General features: G+C 36.1%; 1 protein-coding gene across 1 annotated transcript; it reads left to right on the forward strand.

Annotated features, from left to right (window-relative positions):
* Nucleotides 1-8,987: 8,987 nt before the first annotated feature.
* LOC107847896 (protein ENHANCED DISEASE RESISTANCE 2-like) lies at nucleotides 8,988-21,655 on the forward strand. The gene is made up of 21 exons (XM_016692490.2): nucleotides 8,988-10,109; nucleotides 11,616-11,690; nucleotides 11,802-11,855; nucleotides 11,933-11,998; nucleotides 12,067-12,125; nucleotides 12,465-12,595; nucleotides 12,974-13,020; nucleotides 13,097-13,194; nucleotides 16,980-17,075; nucleotides 17,155-17,219; nucleotides 17,301-17,372; nucleotides 17,675-17,821; nucleotides 17,935-18,233; nucleotides 18,907-18,970; nucleotides 19,062-19,237; nucleotides 19,727-19,828; nucleotides 19,912-19,962; nucleotides 20,054-20,197; nucleotides 20,759-20,854; nucleotides 21,117-21,218; nucleotides 21,351-21,655. The coding sequence occupies exons 1-21, from the start codon at nucleotides 9,954-9,956 to the stop codon at nucleotides 21,441-21,443; spliced, it is 2,193 nt and encodes a 730-aa protein (XP_016547976.1). The 5' UTR covers nucleotides 8,988-9,953; the 3' UTR covers nucleotides 21,444-21,655.
* The last annotated feature ends 219 nt before the right edge of the window (nucleotides 21,656-21,874 follow it).

The following is a 21,874-nucleotide window of genomic DNA, read 5'->3' on the forward strand; positions in this document are numbered from 1 at the left end:
CAGATATGAGTTTGTTGTAATAGGGACAACAACTGAGAATGTTGCTCAGCAGTCAATCTAGGGAGCCCAGGATTAGAGAAATCGGGAGCAGGTTCTTGAGGGCAATAAATTGCAACTTCAACATGTGCATCAGTTTTCTTACATCCCATGGACTTAGCGAACTTATAACCAGGTGGAAAACCATGTACTTTATAGAATTTATCAATGTTATGACCTGGCTTCTTGCAATACTTACAAATCAGGATGGTCTTAGTATGAAGAAAGTCAAAGTTTGCCCTTGATGGGAAAGAGGAGTTGTTTCTTACAACCCCAGCATTTAAAGAGGTAGATCCAGAAGAAAAAGACAAGAATGAAGTAAGAGAGACTTGCCTTTGCTTCTCATCATTCAAGAGTCGGTCATATGCAGTACCAACAAACGGTAGAGGTTTCATGAGGAGTATATGACTACTAACTTAGGCATAGATTTCATTCATCCCTAGCAAAAAACTGATAAAGTTCATTCTCATCCTCTTGATACAGGGCCTTAGCTCCACAAGTGCAAGACCTAACTCGTTTAGTGGAGATGGATGCTATCTCATCGTATAGTTTCTTAATGCGATTAAAATAAAATGAAATATCTAGAGAACCCTGAGAAATGTGTGTGAGTTCCTTCCTCGGCTCAAACACCCCTGCACCATCAACTTTTCCATACCTATCGTCAAGTTTACTCCATACCTCACTTGCAAGTTCAGAGTATTCTACACTTCTAATGATTCTCTTATTCAAGGAGCTAAGGAGACAGGAAAGGACTAGGTCATTACATCTTTGCCACTACCTAGCTAAGAGAGACTCAGAGGAAAGGTACACAGAACTATCATCGGCAAATTCCAATTTATCACTCCAGGGAGAGTTACCAAAATAGTGCGTCTCCAACTAGCATAGCCAGTTCCACCAAAGGGGACAACCACAAGAGAACCTTCCAAAAACATCAGAAGGATGGACATAAAAGGGATGATAAGGATGAGTAAAATCATCCTTGTGAAACTCAATTCTAGGTAATGCAGTAAACTTATTAGGGGAAGATGAATTAGGGACTCCTTCAATTATGTTACCAAATAGATGATACAATACCAAACGTGTAGTCAAAATAACAAAATCAAAGTATCCAAGGACCAAAATAGTAGCAAATCCACGATAATGTTCCAAAAAAAAAAACGATACACAATAGGAATAAGCGAAGAAGAATACCAGACAATTTCACAATCAGAAAGAGAAACGGCCTTCGTAATTTTCAAGTAAAATAGAGGAAAAATATCGAGTTATCGTTGAAATCTTCCATTCAGGCAGAATAGATCGAAGATCCAACTTACACATCAAGCAAACCCTAGAAATCAAACTACACAATCGAAAACAATCAGTCGAAGTTGATATCGAACAAGAAGAGAAATCCAGATCTATCGATGTTCGGGCTCTGATACCATGTTAACATTCGAAGAAGAAGATGAAAAGTGTGAAAAACATTGGAAATCAGTAGAACTTTCTAGAGAGAGAAAGAGGAGAGAAGGCGGCGCATTTCTCATTATCTGGAAGTGAAAAAATGGACCATTCAAGTCTCAAAAATATGTCACTACCCACTTATATACAAACACATGGACCTGATCATAACAGAAAAGAAACAATTTAATTATCGGGCCAAGCCTATTACAGCCAATAAACAAAGTGGCCAAATGGCTTAAAACATCTAGTCTCCAACAGATTCATCTCAACTAAGTTCAAAGTTTCATCAATATGTTTGCTTAACTTCAATATTTATAACCAATTTACCTTCTTCTTTTTTTAATTTCGTTACAACTCTTAATTAGTTTACCTAAACTACGAGTCATACTATTTTCTTATAAAACAAAAACATAAAGGGTGAATTAATCAGAAACTATCTTCTACCTAAACTACAAATCACTCTTTTCCCTTAAATGTGTACATCTAAAGTTAAAGAGTATAGCTACGAGTCTGCTAGTTGAGAACAAGTTAAAGAGCACGTTTACATATTATGTCTTTTCTTAAAAAACCAATAGGGATAAAATAGTCAAAGACAACCTTTTAAGTCATTCGTCACGTAGAATGCCACATAGGACAAGATTTTCTTATTATAATTTACAATGAAAACTTTGAAAAAGATTTTTATTATTCTCAAACGTTCATTACATAAATAAGTTAACCACTGAAAATAATTTTTTACTTGAAAATAATCTAAAAACTGACATTCTCTTCATCTGGACCTCTTAGTTATGTTGTTGGGATATACTAATTACAATAATAAAATATCAGTATATTTACACCAAGTGAGGTCTGGGGAGGTTAAGTGTACAAGACCATACCACTACCTCAAATGTGAGATAGAGAGACTTTGGGATATACTAATTAAATATTAAAATAACCATATAATTTCCATAAATAAATTCTATGCAATTTGAATCTGAGTTAGTCGTATCTCAATACAAATATCAAATATTAATCGAGAAACAAGAAAATACTTTTAGTTTTTCCAAAGTCCAATTTTGCAAATGCAAATTGTTGCTTATCAGCAATGACTACAATCTCCAAATTAATTCTATATGCCAACTTTGAGCAAGTGGAATAATTATATGACATTTGAAAATGTCAAATCAACTCAATTGAATAAATCTATGTCGTACCAACGAATAACTTCTCTCTAATAGGTTATTTCGGATATGTAACAACTAACAACCATCCAAATCGCTGGTGAGAGATAACAGGTATTTTGTAAAATTAATCAAAGTGTGTACAAATCACAAACTGACTTAAATAACACAATTGTCACAAAAAAAAATATATATTACCAATGCAAATTTTTAACACACTTGTAAAAAAAAAAAAAAAAAATATTTCCAAGTAATGTTACAGATGCAAATTTTTAAACCTAATTTTCATGAACTTTACACCTCATCTATCCATTTTCCCACTTAACCAAGTTTAAGGTTTCATCAATATGTTTGCTTAACTTCAATATTTGTTTATTTCTTTTGATTTCTCATCCGGTGTTCGGTGCCCTTATTGGAGCCTCGACTAATTCGAATCGCGCGTTGCAGAGCCTATTAATTGATCTACTTTTTTTTTTATTTGATTACAACTCTTAAGTAGTTTACCTAAACTACCAATCACACTTTTTCCTTTAAAAAAAAAAACAAAAAGGGTAAATTAGTCAAAAACAAACTTTTCCTTACTTCAATATGTAACTTCTCTACTTAGTTTACCTTTTTATTTTTTGGGTTAACTCTTAATTATTTTACCTTAACTACCAAAGACACCATTTTCTTTCCTAGGCAAAATACATAAACTTGCCCCTTAACTTGGTCTCAACTTATATTTATAGCCTTTAACTTTGAACATGCACTTGAACTTATATAAAATTAATCAAATAGACACACGTGTCCTACATAATATCTCACATGAAGATGCCACGTAGAACGTTACTTATTTAATTTTATACAAGTTCTTCATGTTATATGCGTGCACAATTGGTTTAACTTTATACAAGTGCTTGTGAAAATGTGGTTTAAAAACCTACAACGATAACGTTGTTTGAAAATATAATTTTTGATATTTTTTCTGGGACAACTGTGTTATTCAAGCCAGTTGTGAGCACATATAACATGGGGTGCTTTTCTTTTTCTTCATGTTTTGAAAATTGACGCTTCAATTCATACAGTTCAAATGCTGGGGGTTTTCTTTTCCCATTGCATGTTGGTCCTCTATTTCATCTACAACCTTATCTTTTGTAGGTTCAAAGATTAATTTTTTATTTTGTAGATCTGTGTTGAGGCAATCACATGGAAGAGTGGAGATATGTGCTAAAATTGATTCAATTTCAGATTCTTGATTTTCTCCTAACGGTAGCATTTTTAGGAGAAAATCAAGAATCTGAAATTGAAGCAGTTTTATCACCTATCTCCACTCCTCCACGTGATTACCTCAACAAAGATCTGCAAAATGAAAAATCAATTTTCTGAACCTGCAAAAATAAGGTTGTAGATGAAACAGAGGATCAAAAAGCAAAAGAAAAAAGAAAGTCCATCCCCCCCCCCCCCCCCCATATTTGAAATGTATGAATTGAAGCATCAATTTCAATGAAGAAAAAGGAAAGCATCCCACGTTATACGTGCTCATAAACTGGCTTGAATTAACACAATTGTCACAGAAAAAAATCAAAATGATATTTTCAAACAATGTAATTGAAGCAAGTTTTAAAACCAATTTTCCACGAACTTCACACCTCAACTATCTATTATTTCTGTTAGCATTCGAAGAAGAAGATGAAAAGCGTAAAAAACAATGGAAACCAGTCAAACTTTCTAGAGAGAGAGAGAAGAGAGAAAGCGGAGCATTTTTCATTATCTGAAAGATAAAAAATGGACCATTCAAGCCGCAAAAATATCTCACTACCTATCTATATACAAAACATATGGACCGGGTCATAAGAAGAAAGAAATAATTTAATCGAGCCGAGCCCACTAAAACCAATAAACAAAGTGGCTTAATGGCCCAAAACATCTAGTCTCTAACCCCTCCCCCCCAACCCCACCCCCCACCCCCTCCTTCGCAAGTTGGAGTGGGAAACAACTCCCAACTTGTGCGGATAAGCATGATGTTGAGCACCAGGTAAGCACTTAGTAAACATATCTGCAAGCTGAGAAGAACTAGAAGTATGGGATAGGAACAACAGTCTTTCAGCCAACTTAGTGCGCAAAAAATGACAGTCGAGTTCTACTTGAGAAAGCATACATAAGCTGAACAAAACATTATCATCGACAAGCTTACTAGCAAAGGCAGCAAAATACATCAGAGATGATGGAGATGAAGTAGATCCAGGTCCAGATGAACATATATGAGTTTGTTGTAATAGGGACAACAACTGAGAATGTTGCTCAGCAGTCAATCTAGGGAGCCCAGGATTAGAGAAACCAGGAGCAGGTTCTAGATGGGAATAAATTGCAACTTCAACACGTGCAGCAGTTTTCTTACATCCCATGGACTTAGCGAACTTGTAACCAGGTGGAAAACCATGTACTTTATAGCATTTATCAATGTTATGGCCTAGTTTCTTGCAATACTTACAAATCAGGTTGGTCTTAGTATGAAGAAAGTCAAAGTTTGCCCTTGATGGGAAAGAGGAGTTGTTTCTTACAACCCCAGCATTTAAAGAGGTAGATCCAGAAGAAAAAGACAAGAATGAACTAATAAAGACTTGCTTTTGCTTCTCATCATTCAAGAGTCGGTCATATGCAGTACCAACAGACGGTAGAGGTTTCATGAGGAGTATATGACTACTTAGGCATAGGTTTCATTCAGCCCTAGCAAAAAACTGATAAAGTTCATTCTCATCCTTTTGATACAGGCCTTAGCTCCACAAGTGCAAGACCTAACTCGTTTAGTGGAGATGGATGCTATCTCATCCTATAGTTTCTTAATACGATTAAAATAAAATGAAATATCTAGAGAACCCTGAGAAATGTGTGTGAGTTTCTTCCTCGACTCAAATACCCCCGCACCATCAAATTTTCCATACCTATCGTCAAGTTTATTCCTTACCTCACTTGCAAGTTCAGAGTATTCTACATTTCTAATGATTTTCTTATTCAAGGAGTTAAGGAGACAGGAAAGGACTAGGTCATTACATCTTTGCCACTACCTAGCTAAGAGAGACTCAGAGGAAAGGTGCACATAACTACCATCGGCAAATTCTAATTTATCACTTCAAAGAGAGTTACCAAAATAGTGCGTCCCCAACTAGCATTGCCAGTTCCACCAAAGGGGACAACCACAAGAGAACCTTCCAAAAACATCAGAAGGATGGACATAAAGGGGATGATAAGGATGAGTAATATCATCCTTGTGAAACTCAGTTCTAGGTAATGCAATAAACTTATTAGGGGAAGATGAATTAGGGACTTCTTCAATTATGTTACCAAATAGACGACACAATACCAAACGTGTAGTCAAAATAACAAAACCAAAGTATCCGAGGACTAAAATAGTAGCAGATCCACGATAATGTTCCAAAAAAAACCGATACACCATAGGAATAAGTGAAGAAGAATACTAGACACTTTCACAATCGGAAAGAGAAACGACCTTCGTAATTTTCAAGTAAAATAGGGGAAAAATATCGAGTTATTGTCGAAATCTTCCATTCAGGCAGAATATATCGAAGACCCAACTTACACACCAAGCAAACCCTAGAAATCAAACCATGATATCGAACAAGAAGAGAAATCCAGATCTATCGATGTCCAGGCTCTGATACCATCTTAACATTCGAAGAAGAAGATGAAAAGCATGAAAAATAATGGAAACCAGTAGAACTTTCTAGAGAGAGAAAGAGGAGAGAAGGCAGCACATTTCTCATTATCTGAAAGTGAAAAAATAGAGCATTTAAGTCCCAAAAATATGTCACTATCTACTTATATACAAACACATGGACCTGGTCATAACAGGAAGAAAATAATTTAATTATCGGGCCAAGCCCACTTCAACCAATAAACAAAGTAGCCCAATGGCTCAAAACATCTAGTCTCCAACAGATTCATCTCAACCAAGTTCGAAGTTTCATCAATATGTTCACTTAACTTCAATATTTATAACTGATTTATCTTTTTTTATTTGGTTACAACTCTTAATTAGCTTACGTAAACTACAAATCACACTATTTTCTTAAAAAACAAAATCAAAAAGAGTAAATTAATCAAAAACTACCTTCTACCTCATTTGCCCCATTCCCACTCCCCCACCCCCGCACACCCAAACTTTTGTCTCACGTATGCACAAACTTTTGCTTACTTCAATAATTTCTCTAATTAGTTTACCTTTTCTTCTTGGGGGGGGGGGGGGGGGTAACTCTTAATTACTTTACCTTTAACTACCAAATACATCATTTTCTTTCCTAGGCATAATATATAAATGTACGTTAATTAGTCTTGATTCACATTTATACCTTTTAACTTTGAGTATGTACAACTAGACACTTGAACTTATATAAAGTTAAATAAATAGACATACGTCCTATATGGTGTCTCATGTAAAGATGCCACACATAACACTACTTTTTTTAACTTTATACAAGTAAAAGTATATGTTTCATCAATATGTTTGCTTTAACTTCAATATATTACTTTTCTAATTAGTTCACTTTTTCTTTTTTGGTTAACTATTAATTTGTTTACCGAAACTACTAATCACACTTTTTCTTTTAGAAAAAATCAAAAGACTAAAATAGTCAAAAAAAACCTATATCATTTACCAACCAAATTTGAATTCGCATGGTGTGAGGCAATTCATGTGAGATGCCACGTAGTACATTACATAGGATGATTGTGTCTATTTATTTAAGTTTATACAAATATAAACGTCTTTTTATGCAAACCTAAAATTGAAACTCATAAATACGAGTTGAGGCCAAGTTAAAAGGCTCGTTTATGCCTTTTCTTAATAGTAAAAAACAACCTTCTACACCATTCACCACGTAACACACCACATAAGATAAATATATCTATTCGTTTAACTTTATACAGGTTCAAGTGTCTACTTACGCACACATAATTAGATAGCACAACTGTAAGTTGAGACCAAGTTAATGACCACGTTTACATATTATACCTTTTCTTAAAAAACCAAAAACGGTAAAATAGTCAAAGACAACTTTCTGCATCATTCGCCACATAGGACGCGTATATCTACTTGTTCAACTTTATATAAGTTTAACTGTCTAGATGTGTACATCTATAGTTAAAGAGTATAGCTACGAGCCTGCGAGTTGAGACGAAGTTAAAGAACACGTTTACATATTATACCTTTTCTTAAAAAAACAAAAGGGGTAAAATAGTCAAAGACAACTTTCTGCATCATTCACTACGCAGGACGCCACATAAGACGAGTATGTCTACTTATTCAACTTTATATAATTCAAACTGTTTATATGTGTACATCTAAAGTTAAAGAATATAGCTACTAGCCTGTGAGTTCAGACCAAGTGAAAAAGCATGTTTATGCATTATACCTTTTCTCAAAAGAACAAAAAGAGGTAAAATAGTCAAAAGACAACATTCTACATCATTCGCCACGTAGGACGCTACATAAGACGAGTATGTCTATTCATTCAACTTTTTATCAGTTAAACCGTCTAGATGTGTACAGCTAAAGTTAAAGAATATAGCTACGAGCCTGCGAGTTGAGACCAAGTGAAAAAACACGTTTATGTGTCATACCTTTTCTCAAAAACAAAAAAACAAAAAGGGTAAAATAGTCAAAAGACAACCTTCTACATCATTTGCCACATAGGACGCCACATAAGACGAGTATGTCTATTTGTTCAACTCTATATAATTTTAACTGTCTAGGTGTGTATATTTAAAGTTAAAAAGTATAGCAACGAACCCGCCAGTTGAGACCAAGTGAAAGAACATATTTACGTATTATACCTTTTCTTAAAACCCCCCAAAGGATAAAATAGTAAAAATACAATCTTCTGCATCATTCACCACGTAAGACGCCACATAGGATAAGTATGTCTACTTGTTCAACTTTATATAAATTTAAATGTCTAGCTGTATACATCCAAAGTTAAAGACTATAGCTACGAGCATGCGAGGCGAGTTGAGACCAAATTATAGAACACTGTTTACGTATCATGATTTACGTTTTTTCTTGAAAAAACCAAAAAGGGTAAAATAGTCAAAGACAACCTTCTGCATCATTCGCCACATAAGACGAGTACGTTCAGTTATTCAACTTTATATAAGTTTTATCTGTCTATATATGTATGCTAAAGTTAAAAAAATATAGCTATGAGCTTGTGAGTTAAGACCAAATTAAAGATCACGTTTAAGTATTATGATTTATTAATGTATTTTCTTAAAAAAAAAAAAAACAAAAGGGGGTAAAATAGTCAAAGACAACATTCAACATTATTTGCCAGCCAAACTTTTGTCTCAAGTCTCCACAAATTCAGTTTCTTTTTTCTTTCTTCTTCTTCTTCCTTACAAACAAAAATACACACAGAAAACCAAAAACCAGCAAAAAAAGTATTCAAAATTTTCTCTCTCTATACTGAACATAAACAGTGTAAACTTTTCATCTCTGATACCTAATTGAATAAATTTTCTTTGGGTATCAGAGTTTTTATTCCTTTTTTTTTTTTGATTCTGTTAAGGGTGGCATTAAATTTGCAGATTTTTTTTTGCTTCAAAATTTGAATTTGATTGGTGAATTTGGTATTTTAGGTGAATTGGAATTGTGGGTCATTGGTATTTTTGGGTATAAAAGAGCATACATTTTTATTTTTTTTTTGGTTTGTGTGTGTAGAAGGTGTTCTTGAATTAAGTGATTTTTTTTTGTTTGAAAATTGGACATTGATAGTGGAATTTGGTATTTTAGAGTTATTGGAGTGGTGGGTCATTGGTATTTCTGGGTATAAAAGGGGATCAATTTTCATTATTATTATTATTATTATTATTATTATTATTATTGTTTTTCTTTTTTCTTTTTTTCTGGTAAAGAGTGTTCTTGAATTAACTGTTTTTTTTTTTTTGGTTTCAAGATTGGAAATTTATTGTGGAATTTGGAATTTTAGAGTAATTGAAGTGGTGGGCCATCAGTATTTTTTAGGGGGGAATCAAAGTTTTTTTTTTTTTTTGGGTGTATGTAAATGGTGTTATTGAATTCACCAAAATTGGAACTTGATAGTGGAATTTGGTATTTTAGGTAAATTGGGGTGGTGGGTCATTGGTATTTTTTTTTTGGGGGTGTGGGGGGAGATCAAAGTTTAGTCCTTTTTTATTTGTGTGTGAAAGGTGTTGTTGGATTCACTGAATTTCTTTTGTTTTAAAACTGGAACTTGATTGTGGAATTTGGAATTTTAGGTGAATTGGAGTGGTGGGTGATTAGTATATTTGACTGAAAAAATGGGTGTTTCACAGAATGATTATAGTAGGATGGAAGGTTGGTTATATCTAATTCGTTCAAATAGGTTTGGACTTCAGTATTCAAGAAAGAGATACTTCATTCTTCAGGACCAGTTCCTTAGGAGTTACAAATCTGTACCAGTTCTTGAAAATGAGGTATAATTATAATCTGTGTGTTCATATTTTTAAGTTTTTGTAGTGGTGGTGTGTTTGGATTAGTGAAATTGGGTGACCCATTTTGTTTAAGTGGTTGCTGGTAAATGAACATATGTTATTGATTGTTTGGTAAGTGGTAATTTGTGCTTTGGGAAGTTTGTGTGTGTGTGTGTTTGATAACCGTGGTGTCTGGGTCAGCTTGTGCACATCTCGAGTAATTGTGTTTTGTGGATGATAAGAATGAGTTGATTTTGTACGATGAAAAACAACTTTTAATCCACTTTTTCAATTTGATTTTCCATTTCTTGTTGGTTGTGCTGTTTTGACCTTATAATGAAATTATTGCAGCTTCTCTGAGTTGCATGTTGTGGAAAAATGTGAGATTATATCTCAGTGCATCAACTCAGAAAAGCTGCAAAAATTGTTGTTGGAAACAGCTTCTTGTAGAAATGCAGTGAGGCTGCGTACAATAGACCTTGTGGTTCGGTTCTTCCCTGTGCCTGTTCATAGCGGGAGCTTAGTGCGTCAGACTGCCTTTTTTTAAGTTGCTTGAACCCATAAGATATAGTTTATTTGTTTTGATTCCCAAAGGATTTGCATGAAGTTGGATGAGGCTTGTGTAGTAAAGGATGTTGCAAATTAACTCAGAACATCCTGATGCTGAGTTCTCATTGGCTCAGCATGAAATCTTGTGACGTACGATTTTGGCTACGACTACACCTTCATTCCATATCGTTGCTTGTGTTCAGATTCTGCATAGATCGTGGTTTGGAATATCTTAGAATTTGATTTTTTAAGTGTGATACACATTAAACAGGCTAAAGTATTACTTTTAGAGAAACTTTTGCATTTTATGTCGATCTATGCTGATATTCATACTATGTAATTTACGCCCTTTCAAATACTTCCTCCCTGATCGCCAGCAAATCCTCTTGTTGGATATTATTTGCTAAATGATCATCTTACTTGATTAGTGAGGAATGACAAATTCCCACAGCCTATGAGCTGAAGGTACTCACATGTTTGGAGCCCAAATGTCTGGTTACTGTGGTTGAGTCTCTAGAGAATAATCCTACTGTGCACATAGATCTTGATCAGTAAGTGTGTCCCTTCACTAGTCATCAGTGCACTCCTTGGGAGTCGAGTGTTTTGCATTTCACACATTGATCAGCATCTGAGTGCTTATTGATTGGGAGATATCTAGCAGTTGATGTGAATTGGTTGAATATTAAGCTAATACTGAGTAGTTTGTCGTGTTTCTGCTACCTAGTTTTATTGTAAATGGTAGACTGAGGGCATTTTAGTTTAATAAATATTCAGTAATTTGTTGTGTTTCTGCTACCTAGTTGTATCGCGAGGATCAGCTCTTATTTGTGTACGTTTTATTCTGATATCAAAGGGTTTCGTGGTCCTTAAGTGGGAGATATTTCTGTGTGAAGTTCTTCTGCCTTTCACTTCGTGGAATTACACAACTCATTGCAATGTGTCTGTTGACTCTTTTGTTAGGATCCTATTAGAAGTGCAGTCGTTGATTCCTGCATCCGTGTAACAGACAATGGCAGAGAGAGCATTCAAAGAAAGGTATGATCTTCATGGCAGAGACTATGTTTGCTCTTGCTATATTATTCTGATTAAATGCACTTGTTTCTTTACCGAGGCTTTCTGCTGAAATTTGCTGCTATAATTTCTCAGGTCTTTTTCATTTTCACTCTCTATAACACCTCAAATCACAATGATCAGCTGAAGGTACGGAAATCATCCCCCTCCATTCAGTTTTTGTTTGTCTGCGCGACCGGTGAATGAATGGAATCTATGAACGACAGTTAGGAGCAAGCAGTCCTGAGGAAGTTGCGAGGTGGATCCAGGCATTTCAGGAAGCAGCGTTAAAGGTACATACTGGTCAATATGGCTGTTATAGTCTTCCTCGTTAGTAACTCGCAATAATGAGTAACTTTAGGCAGATACTAACAGAGGAAATGCAGTTGATTTTCCAAGCAGTGGTTCACAGTCTTTGAGGTACATTTTGTTGGTTCATTACCCTTTTTCTTTGCTTAGGATATAGCATAAAAGTACTTTACTCCTTTTCTTTTGTGGCGATGTTTGACCGAACACGAAGTTCTAGAAAGAAAGACTTTGGCACATAACAAAATTACCTTAAACATGCCATGGCATTTTTACGGCTACAAATCGTTGGAAAGTTTAAAGACAAATAGTTTCTATGAATAGAAAGGTATCATTTTTCTTGGAATAATCTAAAAAAAGGACATATGAGTATAAGTTACTTTAAGGGACAGTGTCCGTATCTTTTCTCATTGTGCAATATTACAATTTTTTTCCGATTTGTTTTGCACGCAGGTTAAATTGTTCCAACAAGTCTTATCGTCTGAATTCGATTGATTGGACCGTCTGTTCATCCTCGGTTACAGATGCTATGACGTCTGATGTTGTTGCACCCTCACCTTGGACAATCTTTGGTTGTGAGAATGGTAGGTTTTGATTTTATAGTAGTGTTTTGAGAAGGCTGAAATTATGTTTGTAATTCCTACTTCATAGACCAATTCACATCTACGTAGGAAGTTTTGGAACTATTTAACATGGATTTATGAAGTATATTCTGCAATTTAATTTTCTTCTTGAGGGTCCCGGTTTATAGGTTCTTTTAACTATGTTTTCGAGGCATGTTTTATTATCCTTAATTCAATATTAGTTTTTGGCGAATAAAAACATGATTGGCTTTATATTGAGACACCCATGAATGGTTTGTTTGTATTTGGTATACGGTATTTCTTTGATAGTCAAGTGGTCTATCTCCTTTCCTTTTGTAATTCTTTTTGCCAATTTTCTTTAATCACTTGTGCATGCAGGTCTTAGGCTCTTTAAGGAAGCTAAAGATAGGGAATCTCTTGGAAAGGTAAGTGGTGTTCTCCAGCTCCTACGGCAGTAAATATATGCATCTAATGCTGTGGAACTTATTCTATGTTTTGAAGTGGGACGATCACCCCGCGATAATGGCTGTTGGTGTAGTCGATGGAACTTCTGAGGCCATTTTCCAGACACTCATGTCACTTGGTCCTTCAAGATCAGAGTAAGTTGCGAAGTCCATGGCAGCAAAAGGTCACCATATATGTAGTTTTTTTTATAGTGAAGACTCCACTGATGGTAGTTTTTTTATCGGTAAAAATGCAGAAGCTGTATGCCATTTTTCTACCTTAGATGTTCCTTTAGTAGCTTTAAACCTTGGCTTTCTTTTCAAACCTTTAAAGGTTTTTCTCTGCTTCAGCCAATTTTATCGTAATCCATTAAGTTTTCTTAACTATGATCCACATGGTTGAATAGCTAAGACGTTGAAGGAGTATCAACTATTAAATCTAATTATATGATAGGAAGAAATAAAATGTAAAAGATCATGCACGAGAGGGGCAGAGAGTTATGTTCTCTCTAAACAAAAACAAATGCGATACAACAACATACCCGGTGAATTCCCACAAGTGTGGTCCGGGGAGGATAGATTGTAAGCAGACCTTACCACTACCTCGTGGAGGTAGAGAGGCTGTTTTCAAGAGACCCCCGTTCCAAGTGCAACAAATCCAAGTACAAGAAAAAGAGAACAGTGAAGAAAGCATAGCAGTTAATAAGGAAAGCAGTGTAGAGCCTACACGAAAGAAACAATAACAACAAAAAAATAATATGGTGATCAAGACAAAATAAACAATATATAACGATAGATATCAAAATCAAGAACTATACGAGGATGTGACTAATACTGCGACAAACACCAACAACCCTAAACCTTCTGAAGGCAAGACAACACTCTACTCCTTACTTACCTACCCTAATACACGACCTCTACACCTTCCTATCTAAAGTCTTGTCCGTCATATTGTGTCTAATCACCTCTCCCCAATACTTCTTAGACCTATCTCTACCTCTCCACGTACCCACTATAATTGGCCCCTCATACCTCCTCACCGGGGCGTCCTTGCACCTCTTCTTCACATGTCCAAACCATCTTAGTCTCGCTTCCCTCATCTTGTCTGCCATTGACGCCACTCACACCTTTTCCCGAATAACCTCATCCTGATCTTATCTCTCCTAGTATGCCCATACATCTTCTCAACATCCTCATCTCCGCACGTGCATCTTCTAAATATGAGTGATCTAATTGGCCAACTCTCCACCCCATACAACAAAGATGGTCTAACCACCACTCTGTAGAACTTATCTTTAAGCTTAGGTAGTACCTTTTTATCACACTAGATTCCGGAGGCAAGCCTCCACTTCATCCATGCCGCACCAATGTAATGTGTGACATCATCGTTGATGTCCCCACTTATCTAAATTACAGACCCCAAGATACATAAAACTTTCTCACTTGGAAATAGGTTGTGTGTCAAGCCTCACTTCCATGCCTGCCTCATGGATTGAATCAGCACTCAAAAAACAAATGCAATAGTTTAAAAATATATCCTCAACAAGGAAAAACAATTTGGGAAAAAAGGGCAACAAGTGCATGACCTAGTGGTCAATGAGGTGGGTTGAGAACGATGAGGTCTCAGGTTCAAATCCCAGCAGAGATAAAAAGCTCTAGGTGTTTTCTTCCATCTGTCCTAGTCTTAATGGAAGTTACCTGGTACTTGTTGCTGGTGGGAGGTGGTAGGTATCCCGTGGAATTGATGTAATATGGTAGGTCCTCCTCCGTTACGCTTTGTTTGTTTTATTCTTTCCCCTTTTCTCCATGGTTACTCCCCACATTATGCCTAAGGATTGCATTTAATATTCTCTTAAATTTATGGAAAACCCCTTAATTCAAAGTACTTCGCTGAAAAAAGAGAAAGAAGATAGAAGGAAAAAAACTACATTCACACACGTATGGAGCTTTCATTTCCTTTCCTTTTCTTGTAAGTTGTAATATCTCTTTCTTTTTTTCCTTTTCCACTTCCTTTGTTTTCATTTGCTTTTTCCAATTCCTCGGCTACTCCCCACTTTATGCTCAATTTAGAAAGAAAGAAACTATCTTCTCCAATTTTATGCAAAATTCCCGTAAATATGTTTTGAAAAAAGATTCATTATTTTCTTCTATAAATTCAAAATGCTTTAATCGAATAAGTGAAAGAGAATGGGGAGAAAACAAGAGTCCATGTCACAAAAGTGTTAAAATTGGTTGTAGCTTCTTGCCAAAACCTCTACATAACATCTGATCACTGCTTCCTTTCTTCTTCTTACTTCATTCCTTGATCAACGAATTTAAACCCCTAGGCGAAAGCTTGTTGTCTCCTTTTATTAAGCCATGTGACCGGTTTTTGATAAGTGAAGAGAAGGTATTGATGTAATATGGTATAATGCTATCTAATATACAGAAAGACAGTAGTAGTTTTGATCACACCTTGAAATTACAAAACGGTGTTTGCTTGTTAAACTGTACAATGTCCGAATTTGGTTAAAGTCAGGCGTTGAATGCATATTACGTGTTTGTTTATATAGCGCTGTTCAAAATTTAATGGAGAAAATCCTTGCAAATTCCATAATAAGTGATGAATACATAAAGTTGTAACCTAAAGAATAGGAAAGAACTATTTTTACCTAAACACGGTATAGTTGAATTTATATGAGGTCAAGAGCACGCTCCTTAATCTAACTCGTTTTAAGTTTGTTTACTAGTGATTTCAATATTGATTGATTAATATACAAAGTAAATAAAGCTAAATAAAGAGTAAAGAGTATAGATCCAGTGTTCAGATGTATCCGTGGGTGTCTCCAGGAACTCTAATCCTAGCTCCGAAGGTGTCCTTGTATCAATATGTTGGATAAGAACTTGAGTGAAGTAAAGACCAACTTGATGCAAAAAAATAACATATTGTTGTTGTATTGCTAGAGTTCAGAATGCCTTTACAAATGAGTGAAGCAAAGTATTTATAGGTTACAATGGTGAGGCATTAAACAATAAGAAAGCTCAATCGAGCCCCATAGTTCTAAGACCAATGAGAGGGGCCGCGTGATGATGCCGTTAGTGATGCCAACTAATATTCATGCAACGTTCAGATCCATACGGGCTAGTCCGCGAACCTGAACCTTCCGACACTTTGTCTCTCTTGTCTTTTTATCCACGTCACTGGGGTACAGTTTTTCCCCGACTTCAACATGTTTCTTCCCTTCCGAGGATGTCTTCCTGAAGGGTCGATTATCCGAGTCCTTGCTCGCAAGTCTCAACCACACCTTTCAATCTGCGTCTATTCTTCATTATGCCACGTCTTCCAGATTAGTATCACCCAATACAACTATAACTGAAATACTATGTAATAATGGATTTAAAGGAGGAGAGGAAATTGAATAGGAGAAGGAAAGAAGAGAAGGGTGAAAACATGAGAAAACAGATGGAGCGTACGGTAAACCCAATATTGGGACTATTTCTTTCATTAATATATGAAAGATCCAGAACACACTGAACGAATAATTATGGCGGAAACGTTTCGGAGGTTGAGTGTGAAGCATTAGAGGTCTGCTACCCAACTTCTAATTCAACCTTTTTGTAATATGAGCATCACCATTTAGTTAAATATTTAATTAGATTTTTATTTACTGTAGGGGCAAAATGATAGATTAACTTTGAAGGTAGGTACTTCCTACTTTTAGTATAACTACTTTTTGGACATGTGCTTTGCACATATATATATATTTCGTGTAAATTATTAAAAATGTCATATGAAAAGCAAATTTTAATTGTATTCCACTGGAGTCCCTGAAGGAATACTGGACAAGAAATAGCCTTTTACAATTTAGTATCAGCAAGTTCTTTAAACTGCAGTGATATACTTCTCATCTTGTTGATTCCTCTTATGTTCTTGCTTAAAAATATTGTATTCTGTGTTGCAGATGGGATTTCTGCTTCTACAAGGGCAGTGTGATTGAACATCTTGATGGTCACAGTGATATAGTTCATAAGCTTCTAAATCGAGATTGGCTACCTTGGTATGTATGGTTCATATTTCAACTCCGGAAAAGTTTGTTGTTCCTGTTCTAGAGTTTTAATTGGCATAAGATTTTGCAGGGGTATGACAAGAAGAGATCTTCTTCTGCAGCGTTATTGGAGAAGGGAGGACGATGGGACCTACGGTACTAACTCTATTGAGGATTGGTCTATTGCTACTTCTTAGGAAGCTAAATCCACCATAACCAATTGTTTCTTTCTCGCAGTTATTCTGTACCATTCAGTGTTTCACCAGGACTGTGCACCTCAAAAGGGTTATGTTCGTGCCTGCCTTAAAAGTAATGTACGCTTGCAAAGTAGAGTTACTATAACCATATGGATTTTTGTTATCACTGTTATGAACCAGGTGTTTTTTTGGATCAGGAATGAACTGCCAATTAGAAATTACTTATGTGCTTAGATACCCATTCCTTTTTGGTACGTTATTGAGTTATTGACATAGATTTGTCGTTACTGAACCAGCCATATGCTTCTACTACCATTTTATTCCCAAGACTACTGTAACAGCTCTGCATGTTTTGAATGTACTCTGCCTTTCATTTGGGACTCATACAAATTGACATCCCCAAAATCCTTGCAGGTGGAGGATATGTTATATCACCTGTGAATCAGGGGAAAGGGTCAGTAGTCAAGCATATGCTTGCTATCGACTGGAAATGCTGGAAGTCATATGTTCGAACATCTGCAGCCAGATCTATAACAATACGCATGCTAGGGAGACTCGCTGGTGTGCTCTCTATGTGACTTCTATATTTGTCAAACTCATCAGTTGATTTGTCCAAATTTGTGTTTTATGACCATTTACCGGACTCAATTAGTCTCTTTCCACTGCATTTGCAGCTTTGCGGGAGCTTTTCAGTGCAAAAATAGGAAATTACTTGCCCTCTGATGTCTCAGGGGAGCTGGTCAGAAGAAAAAGATTGTGTCCAGTTGAAGAAGAAATTAAGCTTGAAGTGCAAACCCACTTAGAAAATGGAAAGAATGTGCCAGATCCGGAGGAAGAAGTAGTTAAAACACCTTCAAGTTTGCTGGGTTTAGACGATGCGTCAGATGAGTTCTTTGATGTCTCTGAACCACTGGATTATGACCAATCAGAAAATGTCTGGTCTGCTGATTTTGGCCCAGAGACATACTCTCAGGTATTACCTAGTTAAACCATAAACAGGCAGCATCCTACAGGATCAGGAGTCTGCACGAGGCATGACTTATGTTGTGAAATCATGTTTGTCGATGGCCGTCTAGTATTGAACACACTTTAGTTCAAATGATTTTCTACCTAGAGCTTCATGTTTGTTTCTGTGTTCTAAAAGTCTTTAACCTTGTCTGGGGTATATAGACTGAACTACAGATATATGAAGCATCTCAGGAAGCTCCAGTGCTCCAGATCTTAGTTCCCAATAATGTTAATACATGTTCATTTTTTCAACACCCAGACAAAAGAATTATATTTTCTACCATACTTCCTCCATCAGATTTTATGTGACAGGTTGACCAGAGAATAGAGATGGAGTTTAAGAAAGAAACATGAACTTTTGAAACTTATGGTCTAAAAAGGGCTATAGAATCATGTCATCAAGGGTAACTGGAAGTTTAAAGTTAATCTGGTTTCCAAATTTTGAAATATGTCATTCTTCTCGGGACAAACTAAAAAGGGAAGTTTGTCACATAAAATAGGGCAGAGGGAGTATATTTTTCATCAAAAACTATATCCTCTGAGTTGGTTCTTCTTTCCATCGTCTGGTTGCAGGTCTTTACTTTATGAATATATTTCTTCCTATTTCCTCACGTGTATGCTGGTTTTTGACTATACAGGATTCACGTCATCCCAAATTGTCAACTGCTGCAGTTTTCGTGAAGAAGCTGCACGATCTTGCAGGCATGTTTGATATTTGTTGCTATGTTAGAGAATTTGTTTAAAACCTGCATGTTAAAGTCCTAAGGACATAAGATTTATCTTAATGCTGCAGTTCAGAAGAAGGGTTATGTAGATCTGCATGAGATGGCGAAGGAAGATGCGTCATCTTGCCACTATGGATCCACTCTACCTAAAGATTCAACTTGTAATTTGCCTTGCAGTTGGGCAGAAACAGATCCTTCTACTTTTCTTATTCGTGGAGAGACCTACCTAGATGATCGTAAGAAGGTGAAGTCTCGTTGTTGATTCATCTTTCATGCTTAGCTTACTATAAACATGTTCGGGTTCAATTTTTGTGGTCTCCGTATCATAGTTGATTGATCTTAGAATTTTGGAATGGTTCCCATTGTTTAATTGGCATCTACTGTTCGGTTCTCCTGCTGACTAAAGATTTAGGTATGAGAGTTACCTTCTACTAGTTACATGGTAATGTCATGCTGAACATGCTATACCACAAGTTACAGCCAGAATTTAGTCAATCTGCATTAAAGAAAACATGTGGAAATTGGCCGAACAGTAAATAAACTCTACGTAGAGATCTTGAAAATCCTGCATGCTTCTTGGCTAGGTGTCTGCTATGCTGGAGAGCATGGGGGATCTCTGGCGTTCTTGTCTTATTAATGTCGAAAGATTCCGAAGTATGCTACTATATATTTCAGAGTCTAGATACTTTCTCGTGTTATCATGCCGTATAATCATTATGTCTCTCTTATGCAGATCAAGGCTAAAGGCACCTTGATGCAAATGGTGGGTGCAGACTGGTTGAAGTCCGACAAACGAGAAGATGATCTTGGTGGTCGACCTGGGGGAATTGTTCAGGTTTCTTTTGTTATTCAATGAAAATATAGTCATCATATTCTTTAATGCCTATGAGCCTACTGCTCACTATCTTTTCTCCGCAGAAATATGCAGCAAAGGGTGGTCCGGAATTCTTCTTCATTGTGCACATTCAGGTATGCAATCTCTTGTTTCCTTCATATACTTTTATTTCCTATAAATCTGCTAGCTAAATGCTTATTTTGCTGGTTTGTCGCTTGTATTCAGGTCCCAGGTTTAACAACATACAGCCTTGCGCTCTACTATATGATGAGTACCCCCTTAGAGGATTCACCTTTGCTAGAGAGTTTTGTCAAAGGAGATGATGCTTATAGAAACTCGAGGTTCAAGCTCATACCATACATTTCCAAGGTTTGTTTCCGATAATTTGGAGTGAACAAAATTATTCCTCATAGAAGGTTTGGCATAGATTTCTGTAAGTTGCTTAGTCCATATAGCAAAAGGTTATGGCACATCAACATTCATGTAGCATGTGTACTGGTCCATATCGTTGAGCTTCTCTTCTGTTCCTTCTCATCTATTAAGCATATTTTAGGTAGCGTGCGCATGTTTTTGCAAAAGCTTAATGTCTTTTGTGGGGGTTTTAACAGAAGGGTTTTCATAAAGATGTTAACAGGCAACCAGCATTATGTTCCCCACAACTTAGTCCTCGTTCTAAGAAAATGATAGGCAACTTTGAAAGTAATAGAAACTTGTTTAAATGGGTTCTTATTTATCGTGGGAACTCTTTAAGCAAGAAAATAGCCACACGTTCTAGTAGTTATTCATTTTTTGGTTGTAAAGTGTTCTTTTGTTAGCATTTCTGTTGGTACTTTTGAACGTGTCTCATCCATTTTTTTCTCAGCTGTTGGGATGCTTTGAAATATTCGATCAATTATAGTCATTGTATTTACTTGAGCATTCACTTTTCAGGGATCATGGATAGTCAAGCAGAGTGTTGGGAAGAAAGCTTGTCTTATTGGTCAAGCGCTAGAGATTAATTATTTTCGTGGAAAGAATTATATAGAGGTAAAGTACAAGAGTATTTTGGCACTTAATGATGCATAGTGTTGTTCTAATGATAGGAAATGATCCTCATTGCAGTTAAAACATTCAAAGATTAAGGATTTCTTAAAATTATCACTGTGATAAATGTTGAATAGAGTTTGCCTCTTTGGAAAAACTAGTAGTATATTATCTTGGTAACTTTCTTAAGAAGTATAAGTGGAACCCGAAACTAATATCGACAGTCATCACTATCTGAACCTGAAAATTTATGTTGTAATTTCAGCTTGGTATCGATATTGGCTCGTCTACTGTGGCAAGAGGTGTTGTCAGTCTTGTTGTTGGTTACCTAAACAATCTAGTCATCGAGATGGCCTTTCTTGTCCAGGTAAAGTTCCATGCCCTCATTCTTCAGAGACAGTTTGAACTCATAATCTGTTTCTATCAATTTGCAAGTTTTGTGATGATCATAGTTTGTCGATATGGTATATCTAAAACGAGCAACTTTCTTTCTCTACAGGCCAACACACCTGAAGAACTCCCTGAATATCTTCTAGGTACCTGCCGTCTTAACCATCTGGACGTCTCTAAAGCCGTTCAAGTGAAACCGTGATCTTTATATATAATCTTAGTTGGTTTCTAAACATTCAAAGTGTATCATTAGGCTAGTCCATATGCTTACAGGAAGGTAGGTTTATTTATTTGCATAGGTAACATGAATGACACCAACATAAAACTGCAAAAACTGTTGTAAAATGACTAGTGAATGTCCAATTCTTTGATTCAATCAAAAGCCACACCAGCAGAGTGCTGCATTTAGTGTTATTCGTATGGTCGATAAAACTATACCTTGGTGTAGCCGGTAAAGTTCCATGTGGCCTGAAGGTAACAGCTCCACAACTCCACCGTCTCTTGCAGAAATGCAGGGTAAGACTGCGGACAATAGACCCTTGTGGTCCGATCCTTCTACGGACTGGGTGCATCGCAGGAGCTTAGTGCATCGGGCTGCTTTTTCTTGTATGGTCAACAAAAGTGTCTAGTTAT

This window comes from Capsicum annuum, chromosome 11 (assembly GCF_002878395.1).
Source record: "Capsicum annuum cultivar UCD-10X-F1 chromosome 11, UCD10Xv1.1, whole genome shotgun sequence".
Classification (NCBI taxonomy): domain Eukaryota; kingdom Viridiplantae; phylum Streptophyta; class Magnoliopsida; order Solanales; family Solanaceae; genus Capsicum; species Capsicum annuum.

What these genes read in the sequence shown, in the direction of transcription:
- LOC107847896 (XM_016692490.2), top strand. Translation starts at nt 9,954, where the DNA reads ATGGGTGTTTCACAGAATGATTATAGTAGGATGGAAGGTTGGTTATAT. An exon ending in TTCAGGAAGCAGCGTTAAAG is followed by an intron (nt 11,999 to 12,066) that starts GTACATACTGGT and finishes GAGTAACTTTAG; the next exon opens with GCAGATACTAACAGAGGAAA. An exon ending in TGTTCGTGCCTGCCTTAAAA is followed by an intron (nt 17,373 to 17,674) that starts GTAATGTACGCT and finishes AAATCCTTGCAG; the next exon opens with GTGGAGGATATGTTATATCA.